Source organism: Aplysia californica, unplaced genomic scaffold (genome assembly GCF_000002075.1).
Source record: "Aplysia californica isolate F4 #8 unplaced genomic scaffold, AplCal3.0 scaffold00612, whole genome shotgun sequence".
NCBI classification, from domain to species: Eukaryota; Metazoa; Mollusca; class Gastropoda; order Aplysiida; family Aplysiidae; genus Aplysia; species Aplysia californica.
In genome coordinates, this window is record NW_004797882.1 from 382,036 (window position 1) to 401,130 (window position 19,095).

General features: G+C 40.8%; 1 protein-coding gene across 1 annotated transcript in view; it reads left to right on the forward strand.

Moving 5' to 3' along the window:
• The window catches only part of LOC101850436 (synphilin-1-like), a 93,661-nt gene extending 75,408 nt beyond the window's left edge, over positions 1 to 18,253 (forward strand). The window contains exons 3-4 of the mRNA XM_005107561.3: positions 11,803 to 11,980; positions 12,510 to 18,253. Coding sequence (XP_005107618.1) covers positions 11,803 to 11,980; positions 12,510 to 14,605 — 2,274 coding nt within the window. The 3' untranslated portion in view covers positions 14,606 to 18,253. The remainder of the gene's footprint in view (positions 1 to 11,802; positions 11,981 to 12,509) is intronic.
• The last annotated feature ends 842 nt before the right edge of the window (positions 18,254 to 19,095 follow it).

Consider the following 19,095-nt stretch of genomic DNA (forward strand, 5'->3'; position numbering starts at 1 on the left):
ACACCAACACACACACACACACACACACACACAAACCACACACACAGAGTTTATATGTGTGCTGTCCACACCGGTAGGAGAGAATAATAAACCTTGTTGATGTCGCTCCTATATTTTCATTTGGGTGTTCACACATACAGGAGTAGAGTCGACGAGCAATTCCCGATAAGATAATTCCAAATTCGGGTTTAATCGTGACGAGCATCTGGCCATGACTGTTGACATTATTGTGTCGGTGAGTACTCGGGAAGACGCTCGCTGAGCAATAATTTAGGACGGCAAGCATATCGTCGAGCTTCTCGCCGAGGGTCTTGTCGGGCAATTAGTTTGAATCCTGGCCACTTGCAGAGCCAAGAAAAATTTCACACGCCGGCAAACTCACCGACCATGCTAACTATCTTGCCGGGCCGTCGCCGAGTTTGTCGGCGTGCAATGGTATAATATATAAACAGGATTGGGGGGGGGGGGGTTTTTGCTCATTCCTTCAACATGTCTCATATGACACCGACGATGGATGTATACTTCATGTATAAATAATAATGGTACCCTTACTGTTGTGCTGGTGCAAGAAGAGGAGAAGAGGAGGAGAAGGAGGAGAAGGTGGAACAGTTGGGGTAGACCATGGCCCATAAGAACTTCGGACAGTTTGAGAAGCTAACGGCTGAACTGTAAGTTGAAGATTTGGCATTCTTCAGGGACCTCCTCAGAGCTTCTACAGAGTTTTTTCCTGAAACAACTGGAGAAAATTGGCCTCACCATCCACAAGGCAAACACTTTCTGGAGGCAGTCACTGGAACCTGACATCAAGCTGGTGTTCACTCTTCGATACTTGGCAACAGGAAATACTTACATGACATTGTTCGTTGTGTCAACTTTTGCACGTCGTGCTTGAGTAATCCAGACTCCCCGAGCAAGATTTTTACACAGCGAGCATTAATTTAACCCTCTGAGTATGAAATTTAACACGACTACCAATCAGATCTTGTCGGCGTGTCACTGTCACTCGGCAACGTATACAACTTTGCGTGCCGAGCTACTTCTGACATTCCCTGAGTTTTCCCCGAGCGAGTTGTTGCCTCGGCCATTCATTTTTCGCTCGGCGAAAATTTTAAGCATGGTTGAAAATTTCGGCAAGCTTCCCGTGTATTAATTTCAGACGGCGAGAATGAAATATCACCCGGGGAGGGAGGCCGATCGCTCGGCGAAATGTATCCAGAGTAGCCCGATCTGCTGGATTGGACTTAGAAATTTTGTCTTATTCGGCTTCGTTATTCCTGTCTGTGTGAACACCGCATAAGACAGCAGGTGGTCAACTCTACTCACGAAATGGCAGGTTCTGTTTCCACCCACGAAGTCTCAAACGCACAAAGCAGAAACTTTCTGGTCACAGTATATTATTGTTACTGACAAAACAACAGTTCGTGTAGCGGTGTTGCGAAGGGCTGACATCAGCAAGGACTGAATGACCGGGATCAGGTTTTGTGCTTCTGAAAATAGCTGTCTGGTTCCAGGATTCAAATGTGTTTATACCTAGCCAAATACGTAATTCCCTTATTTTGGATGCATTATCCCCAATCAATCTGACCTTATATTTTTGCGTCCAACCGCCCCCCCCCCCTCCTCTTATAACCGTCATCCTACCACTTATGGTAGCTCTCACGAACACATTATATAATTTCATTATAAAAAAGGAACTTGAGAATGAGCTTACGTAATTCCTCATCGATCTGGAGTAAACAATACGAATAAAACTCTCTCTTTCCCTCTGAAGCGTCTCATGTTTCGATTCTTCGGCTACTCAGAAGTGACAGTAAAAAATATAATAGTGCTGTGTATAGACAGGAAATGGGGCACGCATTTTGTATGGGCATAGCTTTATTACGCAACGTATTATGTGCATGAATATGGCATTATTTGACAACAAAATAATCGTATACGTGGTCAGTCAATGGGCCTCAAAAATCGTTTTAATTTGACATGAACGACAAAATATATGGGGCACTCTCAGTAAATGTTTCCTCCTCTTTTGATTACGCAGGAATTATTTTGTCTGTTTTCCAATCAGTCTTATATGTATAATCAGATGATCTCTTCTTTTTTTTCTTTCTTTCTTTTCTTTCTTTTCCTTCTTTTCTTGGTGTTTTACGGCTCTCGCAACTGCATAAAGTCATATGAGCGCGCGGTACACTTTAAACATTTTCAGTTGGTAGGAAATTTTGAATTTTGCCCAGTTGGCAGCCGAAGCCTACCTACTCTTATCGATTTTAGACCACCAAAGGATCTTTAACGTGTGCAACTTGCCCACGGGACCTACAAGATTGTTTGCCCTTGTCCGAAAAGGCTAGGTGTAGATCTTTCCTATCAGAAGATCAGGTGTGTGGCAGAAAGACAGCAGTAAGAAGGAGCCAAGTAGTAGCAATAGAAAGTCTGCAGAAAGAGTCAGGAGCCCAGAGGAGGGGGAAAAGGAGGTGAGGGGGCGGGAGTAGAAAGTGGGAACGAAAGCAGACGACAAAATATTGCTAGAGAGCAAGAAAGGAGGTGAAAGGAGACAATTTTAGAGAAGAAATTGTTTCCGACGCTACCCGGATTCGAATCTGGAACCTTTGAACGAGAGGCATACACCTTAACCTCTTGGCCATGAGAGCCCCCCGATGATCTCTTCATAAAAGCTGACTTTTTGTAATTGATGCCTCACTTTTCCTGTTCGTTTCTTCTTTCATTGTCCTAGTCATGTTTGTGTGTATTTGTGTGTGTGTGTGTGTGTGTATGTTTATGTGTGTGTGTGTGTGTGTGTGTGTGTGTGTGTGTGTGTGTGTGTGTGTGTGTGTGTGTGTGGGTAGATGGGTGGGTGGGAGTGGGTGTTTGTGTGGGTGTGTGTATATAATATATATATATATATGTGTGTATATATATATATATATATGTGTGTGTGTGTGTGTGTGTGTGTGTGTGTGTGTGTGTGTGTGTGTGTGTGTGTGCGCGCGCGTGTCTTTGCAATTTATGAGAGAGAAATTGGCAATATACACAATAGTTTAATCAAAGCACAAAAGACAAGTTAAAGTTCAAACGGACAAGTTTTAAACGAGTAAGCGATAGTGTCTATGGGAAAGGCTGTTTTCCTTTTTGTTTATGTTTCACTGCGAAATGATTTTTAAAAGAGAGTCTATGATAGTGTGCATGTACTTGAAGATGTTTTTCGCAACAATCTACACAATTTAGATCAATTAGGAGGCTGGCTGTTTAATCCACAAATCATGGTCAGCCTGGGCTGTGAGGAATACAGTGTCCAAGTCGACAGACGGAAATAGGCCTACACGATTATAAGCTTCCCTTCGCGAGAATTAAACTCACGGTCTTCTTTGTGCAACGATGAATTCTCTAACTGCTGCACTACAGAAACCGGTATTGCCCATGATACGGACTAAAACATAATGTTACAGGATTTTAACCATAGCAGTTTTGCATTAGACTTTCATGAAAATGTCTCATAATAATGGGTTTGGCTTTTTAAATGTCTAACATTGAAAACGCGAGTGTTTTTTTTATTTCTTTTCTTCTTTGCTCAAGAGTTGCATGCAGGATAATGTTGAACAGTGATTCCCCCCGTTTCTATGAGATATGAAGGAGGCCATGCCACTAAGTGTTGTAATATTAGGTCGCTGCGTATGGCGCATAGCCTTTATTTGGGAAAAGGGGGATAATAAAGGTCAGAACTTCCTCTCCGGAGGCAAACCCGGATGTGCAGTCTACGTCGTCAGCACCGAGGCATGCTGGGAAAATTGATTTGTCGTTTGCTGTCAAGAGCGGAAGCTGCAGTGAGTGAGACAGTTGGCCCGGGGCTGGAGCCATTATCTCAGCATCTCCTAGAAACTTCCCCTGTCTTCTCGCAGTTGTAAGAACTGTCAACTTGGACAATCGTGCCGTTAGCCCGGGGCCCCACACCGACGACATGACCATTAGCTGGAGATTCCTGTCCATTTTCAAAACTGTGGAAGGGAATGCTGAGACCAATCTCTCCTCCTTTTTTCCCCTTGTCCTCTCTCTCTCTCTCTCTCTCTCTCTCTCTCTCTCTCTCTCTCTCTCTCTCCATCTCTCTCTCTCTTTCCTCTTTTCGTTTCTCTCTTTCTTCATTTCTGTCTCTTTTTCGTTTGTTTCCCTCTCTTTCTATATTTCTGCCTTCGGGTGTGTTTCTTTACTACTTTTTGTACCTCCTCCAGAGGTTTCCTTCTTAATATCCCACTCTATCAATCTGCCCCCCCCCCCCCCCATTTTGACAAAGACACACGCGCTCGCAAGTATCCTATCTAGTCTTCTTCGCTTCTCTTTCTCTCTCTCTCTCTCTCTCTCTCTCTCTCTCTCTCTTTCTTTCTCTCTCTCTTCTCTCTCTCCCTCTTATCTCTCTCTCTCTGTCTCTCTCTCTCGTCACTCTCGCTATCTCTCTCTCTATCTCTCTCCCATCTATCTTTCTATCACTGTCGGTTTCGTCTGAGATTGTGTTTGCATGTGTGAGTTCGTGTGTGTGCGTGTATGTGCGTGCGTGCGTGTGTGTGTGTGTGAGTGTGTGTGTGCCTGTGTGTGTGTATGTGTGTGTGTGTGTGTGTGTGTGTGTGTGTGCGTGTGAGGCAGGAGGACGGGTGGACGTGTGCCCGTGCATGTGGGCCAACGGGCCGGTGGGTTGGTATTAATGCTTGTTTGTATGTGTTCGTGCGTGCGGGTGGGCGTGCGTGGCTACGTGCGTGTGTGCGTGCGTGGGTAGGAGTTAAGTGTCGGCTGAGTTACCAGATCTGTCACGAAGAGTACAAAAATGTAGTCGTTCTCGGTTCTCGACCCCGATGGGACTGGTAGCTTTAAAGCTCGTTTCTCAAACAGAGGACGGAGTGCTTTGATTGAAAACTGTACGGAAAATGTTCCACATGGCCTGAGACTGAAATCGCTTTACTGAAGCTCTTGGGAATTTGCTAAGAAAAGTTTCTTGAATTTTCCTATCAATGTCTAATTCTCGTTTAATACCTATTACTATTAGTTGGTTGGTGTATGCGTAACGTTAGTCTTTTGTTATGTACCCGATTTCACGTTAAACTGAAGTGTGTTTGCTAATGTAAAAGGCTTGTAACATGGTTGGGGTGCATTATGGAACAGCCCTTGAGCTTTAAAGACAAAGTTGTGCTGATATTCCAATAAAAACCGTGTAAGTAATCCTCGTTTGAACTTGATGGACTTCCTCTTCCCTGCCTTGCTGAGTACAATCGCCAGATCTCTCACTGAATGTTCTCGAATAATACAGTAGTGGTGTTGGCAGTTCGTCACATAGATATGCTTTCCGAAGCATTTAATCTAGAAAGCCCGAAAACGTGTTTAATTAGCGAGTTTGAATTCATTTAAAATGATGACTCTATATGCAAACCCGAGTAAAATATTCATTTCGGGGAACCAAGTTTGACAGTGCGCCAGTTCCATCACCTGATCAAATGAAGCTTTTATCGGTGTTTATCCTTCAGTTCCTGGTCCAGATATTATGAAACAGCGAGCTGTTGTACAATACCATTATATTGTCAAATTCTGATCAATTGTTTCAATGACAGTTTGGAGAATGTATATAATATTATTTGTGCGCAAGTGTGCATATTTTGTTGTTGTAGCTTTTTGGTTTTGTTTTTGTTTTTGTTTGTTGTTGGGTTGGGTTGTTTTTGTTTTTGTTTTTGTTTTTGTTTTTTTTTGTTTTTTGTGGGGGGGCGGGTTCTGTTGAGAAAGACAGAGAGCGACGAGGAAATTAAACAGGAAAAGACAGAGGCAATCAGACAAACAGACAGGCAGACACGCAGACAAACATACTCAGAGAGAAGTAGATGTTGTGAACACTACCAAGAAATGATTCTGCAGATGAATTCCGGATGCCATCACAAGAACCATTTCTGTAACGGTTGCACACGGATCTCTCACTTCACAGTGAAGATTTGTGTTTCTAGCTATGCCAGTGGGCCACCCAGATGCTCGGGACTTTGGGGATTAACTTTGTCTTGACTTTGTGGTATAACGTTTAGGCTCTTTGATGTTGCACTCAAAGTATGTGTATGATATGTTTTATCGAGTATCTTCGTTATTTTAGTGGGGTGTACATGTCGTTTCTAACAGACCCAAGCTGGCCCTGACGAGCAGGTCGATACAACCCGTGTTCTTAATTATCAAGATTGTGTCAATCGGGGCGAAAACATTTGTAATTACTAACCTGCGTGTGGCACGTGTTCCTGAAAACAGAGAACGAATTGCACAGATGAAGTTCCAGGAATACGTGTATTGGTATTATTATTTCTAACAGTAGCAATAGTGTTAGCAATAGCAGTGGCAATGGGGTTATTAATAGTAGAAGCAGTAGTAATGGTAATTTATAGCAACTGTATAGCACCAATTCCCTCTCAACAGCAAGCTCTACGTGCTTCTGCAATCTTATTTATTATTACCCCAGCAGACCTCATAGCGTTCTGAAAATATAATCTCAACTTCGTGGTAAGCATACAGTGCAAGCTGTGATGTTACAGGCGCTAAAACAGTGACATCCTGACAAAACCTTTTGTTGTCTATGGACGAGCATTAATTCACCACACAAGGGGTTGAAGCGGGGAAGTACACTTCCCAAGGACACGACGTTGGGCCGAGCAGAGCCTCAAACTCGTGCTGGGCGGCTAGGTTCCCGACTTTTGAAAGCTAGGAATCGTAGAACTGGACTCCGAACCCTATTACTTACTTTCTAATGATGTGATTTTGTCCGGTGGTTACCTGGTTGGCTCAGAACATCTTCAAGATTCAGGCTAACCTTGATTTCGGAACACTACGAAGCATCAACTTTTATTTTTCAAAACAAAATTATTTTTAAAAATATATAAAATTTTAGTTGATTATATAGATTAAAGTAACTGGTAACCGTTGGTTTAAGTAAAAGAGAGTCGGAACTTTTCTTCCATAGCATTAATCGTGGGAATCGGCTCCGGAATCTTCACCCAGCTCTACCTCAAACGCCTCGATTACGAGTCCACTAACCTAACCACTAGACAACCGACGCAGAATTGATTGTGGCAGTAGTAGTAGTAGTAGTAGTAGTAGTAGTAGTAGTAGTAGTAGTAGTAGTAGTATCATTATCAACTCTGTCAAAGGCAAATAGATAACATTATTATACAAAAATGATAGGCTGCTATAAAATTTGTAATTTGTAAAAGAACAGACTGGCCGAATGTAGAGAATATACCTATGTAGAGTTGACGAGTGTTGTGGTTTGATGTCAATCCCCGTTTTTGTACCGATTTCTCACCACTCTGTCGACTATTCCAGATTCCCTTCCCCTTCACACTGCATTATCTCTCTTAGCTGAAGCTATTATTTCCTTTCTGACTAAATTTCACAAGAAAATAAAAATGATTTAGATCCACACAAAACAAATCCATTATGGATGTTATTAGATTTATTTTTTTACCTGTTTGAGTAATGTTTCTCCCAATATCTTTTTTAAAATCTCAAATGTCTTCCTGGCGCGCTAATGAAACGGCTCAAAAAAGCAAATTGTATTCAACCTGGAACGCCAGCCCAGAGATCTTGATTAAAAATGTCTCTGTGTGGAAAATAACTGAGAATTTGGGATCTTTCGGTATGAAACTTGTACTTCTTGTTGCCCTTCCCACAGAACCAGGGTTCACCTTTTTTCACATCTTGTGCATTCACATGTTCCATTTTAATTCAGTATTCTTGTCAAGGGAAAAGGGAGTATTGGGAATTAGTTGTCTCTTGATATTATCGATACTGATTCCAACACAACAATATACCGGGTGCCCATTGGCAGAATATCGGATCGGGTCGGGTTGACTTTGATTGATTAATGACTGTCTCAGTTCCCTCTACAAATAGAACCCTAACTTTATTTCTTCAAATTATGACACGGGAGTCAAAGTAGAGAAAAGTTTTTACTGCATGCTAAAGAATAAGAAACTTGGCGAAGGAGTCACATCCGGCACCGAGCAGCTTTGCTGTACAGAAAGGTTAGCGTTCACAACATTGCCATGTTCTACAATAATGATTTCTAGGGCAAATTGCCGTACATTGCAGTTGCTGTGATGAGAGGTTCTTGAACTGCGCAGATATATGAAATTTTAACAGCTTTCTAACCGCCTCTCCAAATCAGCACTATTAACTCATTCCAAGAAAACAAAGGATCCGACCTTGTCATTGCGACGCTATGTGCCGTGTAGGCTACAAGCCTTGTGATTTGGTGCTTTCACTCGACGGATACGACCAATTTGATTTAATACAAAATGTTTAATTCTGTAGGATTCGGCTGAATTGTGCAAAAATGGTAACTTTTGCTCCTCCATGATGGAAAATCTGCAGTACCAATTAAATCAGATGTATCAAACAGGCAATGTGGGCTGGGTATTACATTTCAGGGACGTAAGACTAAAAACGTATAATAATGTGAAGCTAGCTGGGCTCCCTTTCAATGAAAGGAATGATCGGTGCATTAATATCAATTCAAAGTCATTGGTCTACTATTTTTACACTCTACTGGAATGGAGCAATAAATCTTGAGAGAGGCAAAAAATTAAAGGTCTAGATCTATACTCTCAACACAATATGCGCCTCGCCAAATATCACTTCAGACACTTCCGCTGTGAAGGACAGCTACGCAGAGTTATTTCGTTTCTCAGTGGAATAATCACAAAGGCCAAAGAAGGACGGGAACTTTTTGTCAAATATATTTTTCTAAATTAAGGAAATGAATAAATAAAAAATCGTGCTCCGTCATGAAGACCTATCTATCTTTATGCAAGTACTTGCCAACTTTCAACTTTGTAGCTGTCGTAGTTTTATGGGAAAAGTAACACATGTGTTTCCAAGTTGCCAGATATATAATAGATAACAGAACGTTATTCTCTTGTAGAAGCAGTGGGGAAAACTAAATTGTAAAAGCTGAAATTGTGCTGTAACAGTTGCGTCTTAACGAAAAGCTTATTTAAGATTAGTACACATTTGCAGAGTTGTTCCTCATTCCTTCCTGTTGTCAGTCTTCCTAATCAGCTCAAGGGTTAAATGAGTTTAATCATGCACGATCCATTTAGGAAGTGTTTAGGTAGCTGACTTCAAAACCACCAATTCCTCTATGTGTGAGGTAGCCTGATATTCTTGATTTCTCTTTTTCAAGAATAATTAATTGAAGAAAAAAAAGGTAAAAAGTTCTCAAGGAGCAAACCAGAATTCGAATAACGATATATATCTATTATTTCACCCTTAACAAAGTCAGGGAGTTTTGTCATAAACCAATTCCCTTTCAATTTAAATGACTTGATTAAACAATACAAAACTGAGCTCTAAGGTGGATCTATGGTGGCATGTCTTTAACAAACCCCTAAAAAGTTCCCAAATAATCATTTTAGCCTTTTCCACATCGGCGTGTTGTATAGGTGGAATGTCCAAATCAAATGGTGAAACTCGTATAGAGTGTATTTCCCATGTACACAACGTAGTGCAAACTGAGCCGTAAATTCCGGAGCATACAATTTCAATCTCATGAGAACGAGTCTGGTAGCCCATCCATTAGATTGAAAGCGCCATATTTAAGCTTTGGAAAGACAATTTAATGTTATTATGAAACAAGTAAACCTTGTTGTTTCTTTTTTGTCATTGTCCTGGAAGAGTTATGATATTATCTCTTGATTGTTTGTGTTGCACCCAATTTTGATTGATGTATGCAAATAATGAGTTATAAAGCTCATGAACTGGAGCGTCAGACAAAAAAACTGTTATAAAAACTACTCAAATCAATTAGTTTTTGGCTGCAACAAATACAGTGATTGCTTCTGTTTTTCTCAAAATGTTCTCGAAATGTAACTGCCATAATAAAAATGTACAAATGGCTTTCAAGTTCTGTCGCAACATTATACCAATCAGGAGGCTCCAGCATGCGATTGGAGATATCCATAGTTCATGTCTGTTGGACGTGGAAGTACAAAAACCTTACAACAGCATTGAAGGGACCTCCAAATCCATACAAAACCACATTTTATAAAAGCATGTTTACAAAAAATAAAACGTAATGATGCCATACCAAACTCTACCACACTGAACTTCTGAAAAGTACCAAACTCACCTTATTGCATGAAGCCATACCACATGAAACAATACAAGTATCATCTCGTAATACAGTATACTACGGTACCATATAAGATCACAGCAACGATAAACAATCATGTACCGGTATTAAACCGTGCCAAACTACACGGCAACTGGCCACTGTATCATACCACATTTTAATAAATACAATTATCATACTATATATTACCATAGCACTCAATATTTTGCTGCATCAACTCCTATTGTACCAAACAATGCAACTATCATTTCATTCCTAACCATAGTTGCTCTATAAGAAACCAAATTGTATCGTACTCTGAACAAAACTTGACATACTTAATCAAAACATGCATTATCTACTGCAAGCTATTCAAATGCATTTGCCTCCTCTGGCATCCTCAGGATGTCGAGGGGAGGTGCAGGTTTCGGTCCTGTGCTAAGCGTGCAGCGTCTCCGATAGATATGTTGTTCCAAGAGCTTTTTAACCCCGTCCAGCCAGGTTTTTCTTGGTCTTCCTCTTGATTTGAAGCCGGATTCTCGGGTGCTGTAAGCTTTAGCCGCTAGTTGTTTCTGTGGCATTCTGGTTAGATGTCCAAACCGTTTAACTCTTTGACGCTCTATGAATTTCATTACTGGTGATGGACGTACGGTTTCGTTGCCTTTGTGGTCTCTTCAGGTGACGTTGATGGTTTTGCGGAGACATCTCATTTGGATGCATTGATTTTTTTTTCTTGTTCCTTGTTTAGAGACCAGGTTTGGCACTGGAACGAGTATATTAATGTTGGTATTTAGATGCTATTAATGAGCTGGGATTTTACTTCGGTTGGGATGTTCTTGTTACATTCGCAAGGGTGCTAGCTGGTAGGTCACTGCATTTGCCTTCATAGTTATTGTTTCTATTTTTTGGTCCATACTCCCATTGTGTGTGAAGATGCTTCCCAATTATTTAAATTCCTCCACGTATTGGAGTTGTGTTCCGTCAATAAGGATGTTGAGTTTCCCTGGGTCACCATGAGACGTCGCCGGCCTCTGGTGAAGTTACAACACGCCTAGCAAGCCGGTAATAGATTTTAAGGAAGAAAAGAAACGGACAGACTCTAAAGGAAAAAGGAAAAGATTCAAATGCCCTTAGCCTAGAAAGCAACATTGATATTTCAGGGGAGAGAAAAAAGTGTTTTATTCTTTTAACAATTATAATATCTACAGTATGCACTTTTCCTTCCTTTTTTTAATCCACATTATATACATTTTCTGGCTTTTTTTTTTCAATTTAGATTTTGAATTTAACCAATATATTTCTTTAACACATGCAACCAACGCCACATATTAATTAAGAAACTTTTATTTTTAACAAATAAAAATGTTGAGTTCATTAAATCTAAACATCTTGATGTCGATGTCGTCATGAAGTCAGACTTACGCCACAATAGAATTAAGAATTCTTCATGGTACATCATTTAGTTGTTGGGGTTTTTTTAAGTGCTTGCGCGTTATCCTAAATTTAGACATTTCCATTTTTTATTTAAAAAGTCTTTTATAAACAAATAAAAATCAAGTTTTCTCGATTATCTCAAAGTTCCAACAATAAACAATGAATTAGGCCATACTGTAACAGTAAACCGTAACGATATGGTACGATACCAGACTTAAATGCATCCTAATGGTGTCGTTTATTTCCCCCCCACGCAGGAGGAGGTGACACGTGACAATATGGTACGCATCATCAAAGAGGCGGGGGCCGACGTGAACATGAGGGACAGGAATGGCCGCACGCCTCTCATCCATGCATGTGAGCAGAGATGCAACGACTTGGTGAGGATCTATATACAGCACGCAGACATAAGTCCCGATTTGGAGGATCTCAACGGTTAGTAATGATGGGCGAGTGATGCCCCATATGTGTGTGTGTGAGTGTGCGTGCATTTATATATTATATAGGCTGAAAGGCGTAAAGCTGGGTCTTTAGTTAAGAATGCGAAGGGGATTTGTTCGAGATTCGAGTGTTACGTGTTTCGAGTGTTCGGGAATTCCGTGAAAGCAATATAAAGAAAACATACGGACTGAAACGGGACCGAACATTGTGTTCGAGATTCTAGAGACACACACACACACACACACACACACACACATACACACACACACATATATATATATATATATATATATATATATATATATATATATATATATATATATATATATATATATATAATATGTATATATATGTAATTATTTATATAAAATAAGTGTGTATGTATTATAATATATTATATATTTATGTGTGTCCGTATGTGTGTTTGTGTGTGTGTCTGTGTATATGTGTGTGTTTGTGTGTTATTTGTATTAGTAGATGCACCACGACTAGTCATTTCTTGTTTCTTCTTTATTTGCCTCAGGTAACACGGCTCTCATCCATTCAGCCTACATCGGAAACGACGTGGCTCTCGAGCTGTTAGTTCGGAACTTTCGTCGCCTCGGTCTCCAGGTCGATCACTTCAACCACGAAGGCTACACAGCACTTCACATTGCGGCTAAGAACGGCTTTTTGCAGTGTGCACGGATCCTGGCGTTGAAAGGAAAGGCTTCTCTCACACTGAAAGACAAAGTCAGCCAACTCACCCCTCTAGAGTGGTGTCTGAGCGAAGGGTATCAGAAGTCCGAGGTAGAGTTTCTGAAACCGTCAGCCAAATTTTATAGGGTGGCTAAACTTACAACTACCATGGCCAAGTATCGGAAAAAATCTTCAGGGGGGGAAAGTATGTCATCACAAATCTCCCATCAGTTTTCTTCACCTGCGAAACCTTTGGAGAAGGCCAAGCAGAAGGGGAAGGTGAAGGGTGTCCTAAAGAGGTCAAAAGCTGCTAGTAAAGAGGAGAATGACATCGTTGCTGTGGGTGCAGGTTGTGTGCCACGTCAGAGATCTACAGCTTCATCTTCCAGCGGTACGGGGAAGAAACAGTCGAAACGACACGATGATCAGTTGACAACAGTTAACAAGTCATCCATCCCAGCCAGAGGTGCAGAGACAAAAGCAGGGAATGACAAACAACATGTTCCAGATTCCCCAACAAAACTCACTCAACGAAAGAGAAATGGACATGTTGAGAAGCAGAAAAGCCTCCCTATTTTGCAGGTACGTAACAAGCAGCACAGTAAAGACTCCGCGGCCCGCAGCCCGAACTTGCAGAGAAGCGGGACTGAAGTTGAAGCCATTATTCAGTCCTCCAAATGTGTACAGAAAGTAGAAACACACCAAAGGACATATAATCTACCATACGCTGGGGAAACAGACACAGAAGATTCAGACAAGTCTCTAACATTGCAAAGTTTTCGTCAGAGCGAACAAGTGTCAGAGACTAGCGAGAGTGACCCATTCGGTTACGATGCCCCTAGCACAAGTGAGGACAGGAGCGGAGACAGCAACACAAAATCAACAGAGGAAGAGCAGTTGATCTCAAACAGCTTTAGCACTTCCGTTTCTCTCGGTGGGACGGATGCCTTTTCTTCCTCTGACAGAGCGGACGACGACGAAGACGAAGATTCGGGAAGTGACTCGCCGGAAGAAGCAGAGGACAGCCCTGACTTCAGTTGCGAATCGGAAACTTATAACACTATGATAGAAAGTGTTTGCAGCGAGGTTGGGGGATGCAGGGCCGTGCAAAATCGACAGAGAACGCCTTGGCCTCGAGACAAAGGGGACTTGAGCCCCGGGTCTCCGGACACTCAGAGCTCAAATCCTGAACATTTGGTTGTTACAGACCCTTGCCAGTCCACACAAGAGGCCCCTGTGTCTCTCTCGCCGTCAGTTCACGGGATCCACTACAAAAAAGACGGCGAATGCAAAAACAAACATCTTGGAAACACAACAGTGACTCACGAACATCGCACTCCCCTGCATGGAGCGACGGGTGGGCGATCTCAGATTCCAGACACCTGTTCTCAGAACACTTCTGCTGGTGAATACAGACAGAGTGCTACTTCCACAGCTCTGAGTGATGGCACGCCAACGGTTTTGCAAGAACCTTCTGGCTTTGGTCAAATGGACTCGAGAGAAGAATCGCGTGACAGCTTTCGAAGTTCTTCTGAGTCTTCATCATCAGCCACCACACAATTCACAGAAATTCCAACATCTCAAAGGGAAGCCGTAGCCACCTCTAAAGGTGGCAGTCACAACCTGACGCCCCCTAGAAAATACGTAGCAACTTGCCAAACCAACACCACCAACGAGCCTGACCTTAGCATTGTGGTGAAAAACTCACTTCACGAACTAAACGACAGAATTCTATTGATGGCTGAAACGGCGTCTGATCACGGCTTCGTAGTTGAAAGTAAGTTTTTGGCGGCTGCTTCGTCTGGAAAAAGCGTCCCTGGCGTCACAGACAGACGCCAAAGCCATCAATCGGATGTCAGCTCTTCGAGCTCGGCCGCTGAAACTGTCGTCTGCTATCTTGATCATGAAAGTCCGACACCAGACAGTTCAACAACCTCGTAAATATACAGATGAAATTAGAAGCAGGCTCTGGGGCACTTCTGGGATAGCGAGGCTGTCAGTGTTTATAATACAAGTTTTAAAAATTTGGGTATAAACAGAAGATTCATAATGCCTTTCTTTCCGATGTATTGGTTCCTTGTATTATATAAAGAAAAAGAGTCTTTTCAGCTATAGGTAAATTGGGCAAAAAAATTGATTCTGTCAGAAAAAGCTTTAAAAACACCGATTCACAGCAAACGAAACCGTCAAGGATATCTATGTCAAATGTGAAAACCCTTTGTTTGAAATTAGTATTCTTACAGACATTGTGATCATAGCAAGTTGTTCTGATGAAACTGTACAGACGTCAGTCTACCAGTGCGTCCTTCCATCAGTGGTTTAGATTTTGCGTCATTAGGCATGAGGTTCTATTGGAAACCTCAGATCGTGAACACCGATTAGGGAACGTTGGAAAAAAGTCATTTATTGTAAACCATGTAGCATATTCTATTCCCAGTGTGCGTGGAATGTTATGTAGTTTGTGTGTACATAAAGAAAACGTAACGCCGGCGCTGGGACTCTGTCGTTACCAGTACCAGACAATGATGTTGACTCGAAGCACACTGAAACAAACAGATAAAGAAGTTGTCGGGTTTTTCCCCTTCATTCGTCTCTGTTGTGCCGACAAGAATCGATACGACGACCTTTGAACACTTTGCCAGATCCAAGAGAGTCGTTGATAATGATATTTGCAACAGTTAAGATACATTGTTATATTTCGCACAATTTACTGGAATTCTATGGGTTAGCGTGCAGACGCTGTAATATCCTAAAATATTCACCCCCATTGCGTTCACTAGGACAGCGCTGTGAAGTCCTCGACAACAAAAATATATAATTTATAGTACTTTTGGGTCAATTATGTCCCTAAGAGAAAAAGCTTCTTTACATTAGCTTACTGATAATGAGTTTATGCCCTTGCACTTTTAGCCGTTTTACTGGTATGCATACGTTTCTTTATTTGTACGTAGGGCTGGGGTTTGTTTGTTTTGTTTTGTTTATATTTGGGTTTTTTTGTTGGTGGTTTTGTTTGTTTTTGTTTTTGTTTTGTTTTTATGGTTACTTTGGGTTTTTTCTGAAAAGAGGGAGGCTGCTTTTTTCGGATGTTTCTTGTTTTTCTTTACTTCGAGTATGTGTTTATCTACATTTTTTCTACCTATTCTTTTGCTTGTACCAAGAGAATAGAAAAGAGTTGGGAGATAGGGAAGGGTTTTCAGTGTCTTAACAGCACTATGGTATGAGCACTCTGTCTCATAAACCAGACATGCAGAAGAATGACTGAAGACAGTCTCAGGTCCACGTATCCTTTTATGTATAAGTAATTGCTAATGAAAAAATATCAAAAATCTAATTAGCGTGGCAAAACGAAACCCTATCCAAAGGTACGGACCTGAACCTCATAGGATACACCAGTTATGTCTGCACGTGCACTGGATGCCTCGGTGTAGTCACTTACCTGCGAAATGATATTCAGGGAGATGTCGTACACTTATTATCTGCCCAACCGACAGATATCCAGAATGCAGCCATATGGCACACCGGTAGGAAGTGCACACTTTACAAAATCCACAATCACAAATAGCTAAAACACATTACAACAAAAACATATCAAAATACATTTGCATTTTCAACAGCTTTCACAATTTGCAGTAACAATGTACACTGTATTAACCACCATGATCTTAATGTTCATTCCCGCTCTCTTTCTTCTCATCTGCTTTGGTTACTTTCTTGCCACGAAAATTAAATGAATTTAAACTTTAGAAAGAACATATCACTACCAAAGAAAGTCGGAGTTTTACACCATTAAAAAAAATAATTAATTAAACCTTGCTGCTTCTGCAAGACCCCCAGTATTCGGTGTGAAAGAGGCAGGGGCCCTGTTCCACGTTATTGGAAAAAGAGATTAATTAAGTTGAAATGTTTATTATTCAATATTGGCGAGCCAGAGCAGTCTATGCTAACCTACCGTAGTGCATAATGATTTTGGAACGCAACCAACGAGAGCTTATCATTTTGACTCGCTTGTATTGCTGGGCTACTTTTTAAAGAGGAATATATTCCTTCGAACACATCATTTGCTATACCTCATTTTGGTGTTTGAAGTTTCACATATTTTGAAAATTGAAAAAAAAAAGAAGTCACGGAGAAATTTGGACAATTCTGGTGTGTTATTTTATTTTGTATTATCTATTTGAAATCCTCTAAAACTGGTGAGCTAAGAGATTTTTATTCGTAATGATTTATCTTAATGTACTTTCTTTTAAGAGAGGGGTGGTCTCCGAAATTACTCGTCATACAAATAATTGATTCGAAAGTGTTCCTCTTATTCAAGCGACACTGTATGTCGGGCTGGAATGGATATTTCTGAGAAACACTTGTTTTCCACGTTGACTGATTTTGATTGTTTGTTTGGGTGGGATGTGGGGGTTGCGAGGAAAAAAGAGGGAAAGGGAGGGGGATGCTTTCATAGAAATTGTAGTCATTCGATCACATTATGGAAATCACCACGTCTTTTTGCAAATACTCATTACGACGATCATTTATTCATAGAAAAAATGTCTTTTCATTTTTTTAAAGCTCTGCTGCCAAATCAGAACTGTTTATCGATTAACATTTTGAACTACTATTTTCTACTTGGACTAATGCACTGGGCTATCTCATGTCTTGTTTCCCATTCTCTGTTGTGCCCACGAGCTCTTCTGTTGAAACGAAAACGCTTTTACAGTACTTTTTTTCACTCTAATTTTACGATGCCTTTAAAGTTCTCACCAAATAACTTTTTGTTCGCCTTTACGAAGGCCGTCGGGGCTGTTATAACTAGACGACTGAATCATCCTTAAAATTTAATGTTTTCCTGTTTTCTCTAACCCTATTGTAACCAGCACTTGTCCTGTGGTGTAATGGTTAGGCTCTTTGCCAGTGCACGCAATAGAGAAAGGATCAACTCCCGAGGTGATGGATCGTCAAGTATCCCTGTCTTTCTTTTTGGGATACAGTATCTCTCTCAGAACCTGGTAGCCCGCACTGCAGGATCGAAGAAACCCATCTTCTACAAGATTCTTATTCTCTGGCGCTGAGGGCTGTTTACGACCAACCATGCCAGTTCTAAGGAATGCAATAAAATTATTTTGTTTTGTTTTGTTTTGTTCTTGTTTTGCTTTGCTTGCTTTAATTTGCATTGTTTTGCTTTGTTCTGTTTTTCTTCCAAAGTGTAAAGTACTGTTTTCAAACAGTTACAGGCTGACACTACTTCATAAAACCCCCACTGGTCCTCCTGTTTATCCCAAATGACCGTGCCAGCCTCCTTCCTCGCGGAATACAACGTAACACCCTAAACTGGGCTAACCTTGGCCATTTATCTACTCTATTTCTACTGATAGCCTAGTGCCAGTTTGCTGGTGGATGAAAGGGAGAAAATAGCATGATATTGCACGTCATATCCCACAGAGCAAGGAACCGACCTCACAGTTTCTGTCATTATTTCTTATTCAACCCAAAACAAGCCGGTAAAGAAAATGCAGCACCTCGTTTTTCTCACTAGATTTTATTAGTGGTTAGCTTGACTACAATATAAAAAAAATATTATTGACATTAAAATGTAACCTTGCTTTGTTGTTGTTGTTGTTGTTGTTGTTGTTGTTGTTGTTGTTGTTGTTGTTGTTGTTGTTGTTGTTATTATTGTTGTTGTTGTTGTTTTGATATGTTTGGGGTTTTTTAATTTCTTTTGGATATAGTGTGACAGAGCCTGTGGCCGCTGTCAGAATTTACGTTCATTTCCATTAACCAATATGAAAGAATAAAATATAATATAATGAACACGAGAAAGCTGCTTTGTGCACAGGAAAAAGAACCACTGAGCGGCGATCTTTGGCTATGAATATGAGTAGGAAAGGGAAAATGCGAGTCTAGCGCTTCACCTTTCTAACATAAAAGTATTAGCATTTCTCAGTCCTTGTCGCTCACGGACACAGAACATGATATTGTTTGGCATTTCTCTTCTGTTTCCTTGAACTCCAAACGACCTGTACTGAGATTGAGAGATCTGACAAGCTAGGGACTTACCGTTTTCAACTAAATCTACATTCTTTTTCAAGAGATTTCTAAAGATACTTGGAAGAGAAAAAATAAAAGAGACAATAGATCAAACAGTCTAACGTTCGAAATGAAATCAAAATCTCCTCCCCGAATAGTTACCTTAGTAGTATTCTCCATAAACCAGACATAGAAAAGAATAATCTTTCATTGTTATAGTTTAGCCGACAAGGCCAAGCAAATATAGAACACTTCGAAGAGTATTTTGCCTTGTGTTTATTATTTCTACTGTTTTGAGATAAGTTGCTAACAAGCCATCTCTTTAAGGTTCGCAGGCAGCTGAAATAATACACAGAAAAGAGTCTTGGGCTTGGGTAAGCTGTTATTAGATCGGTAATTTTAAAAATCCCCCCTCT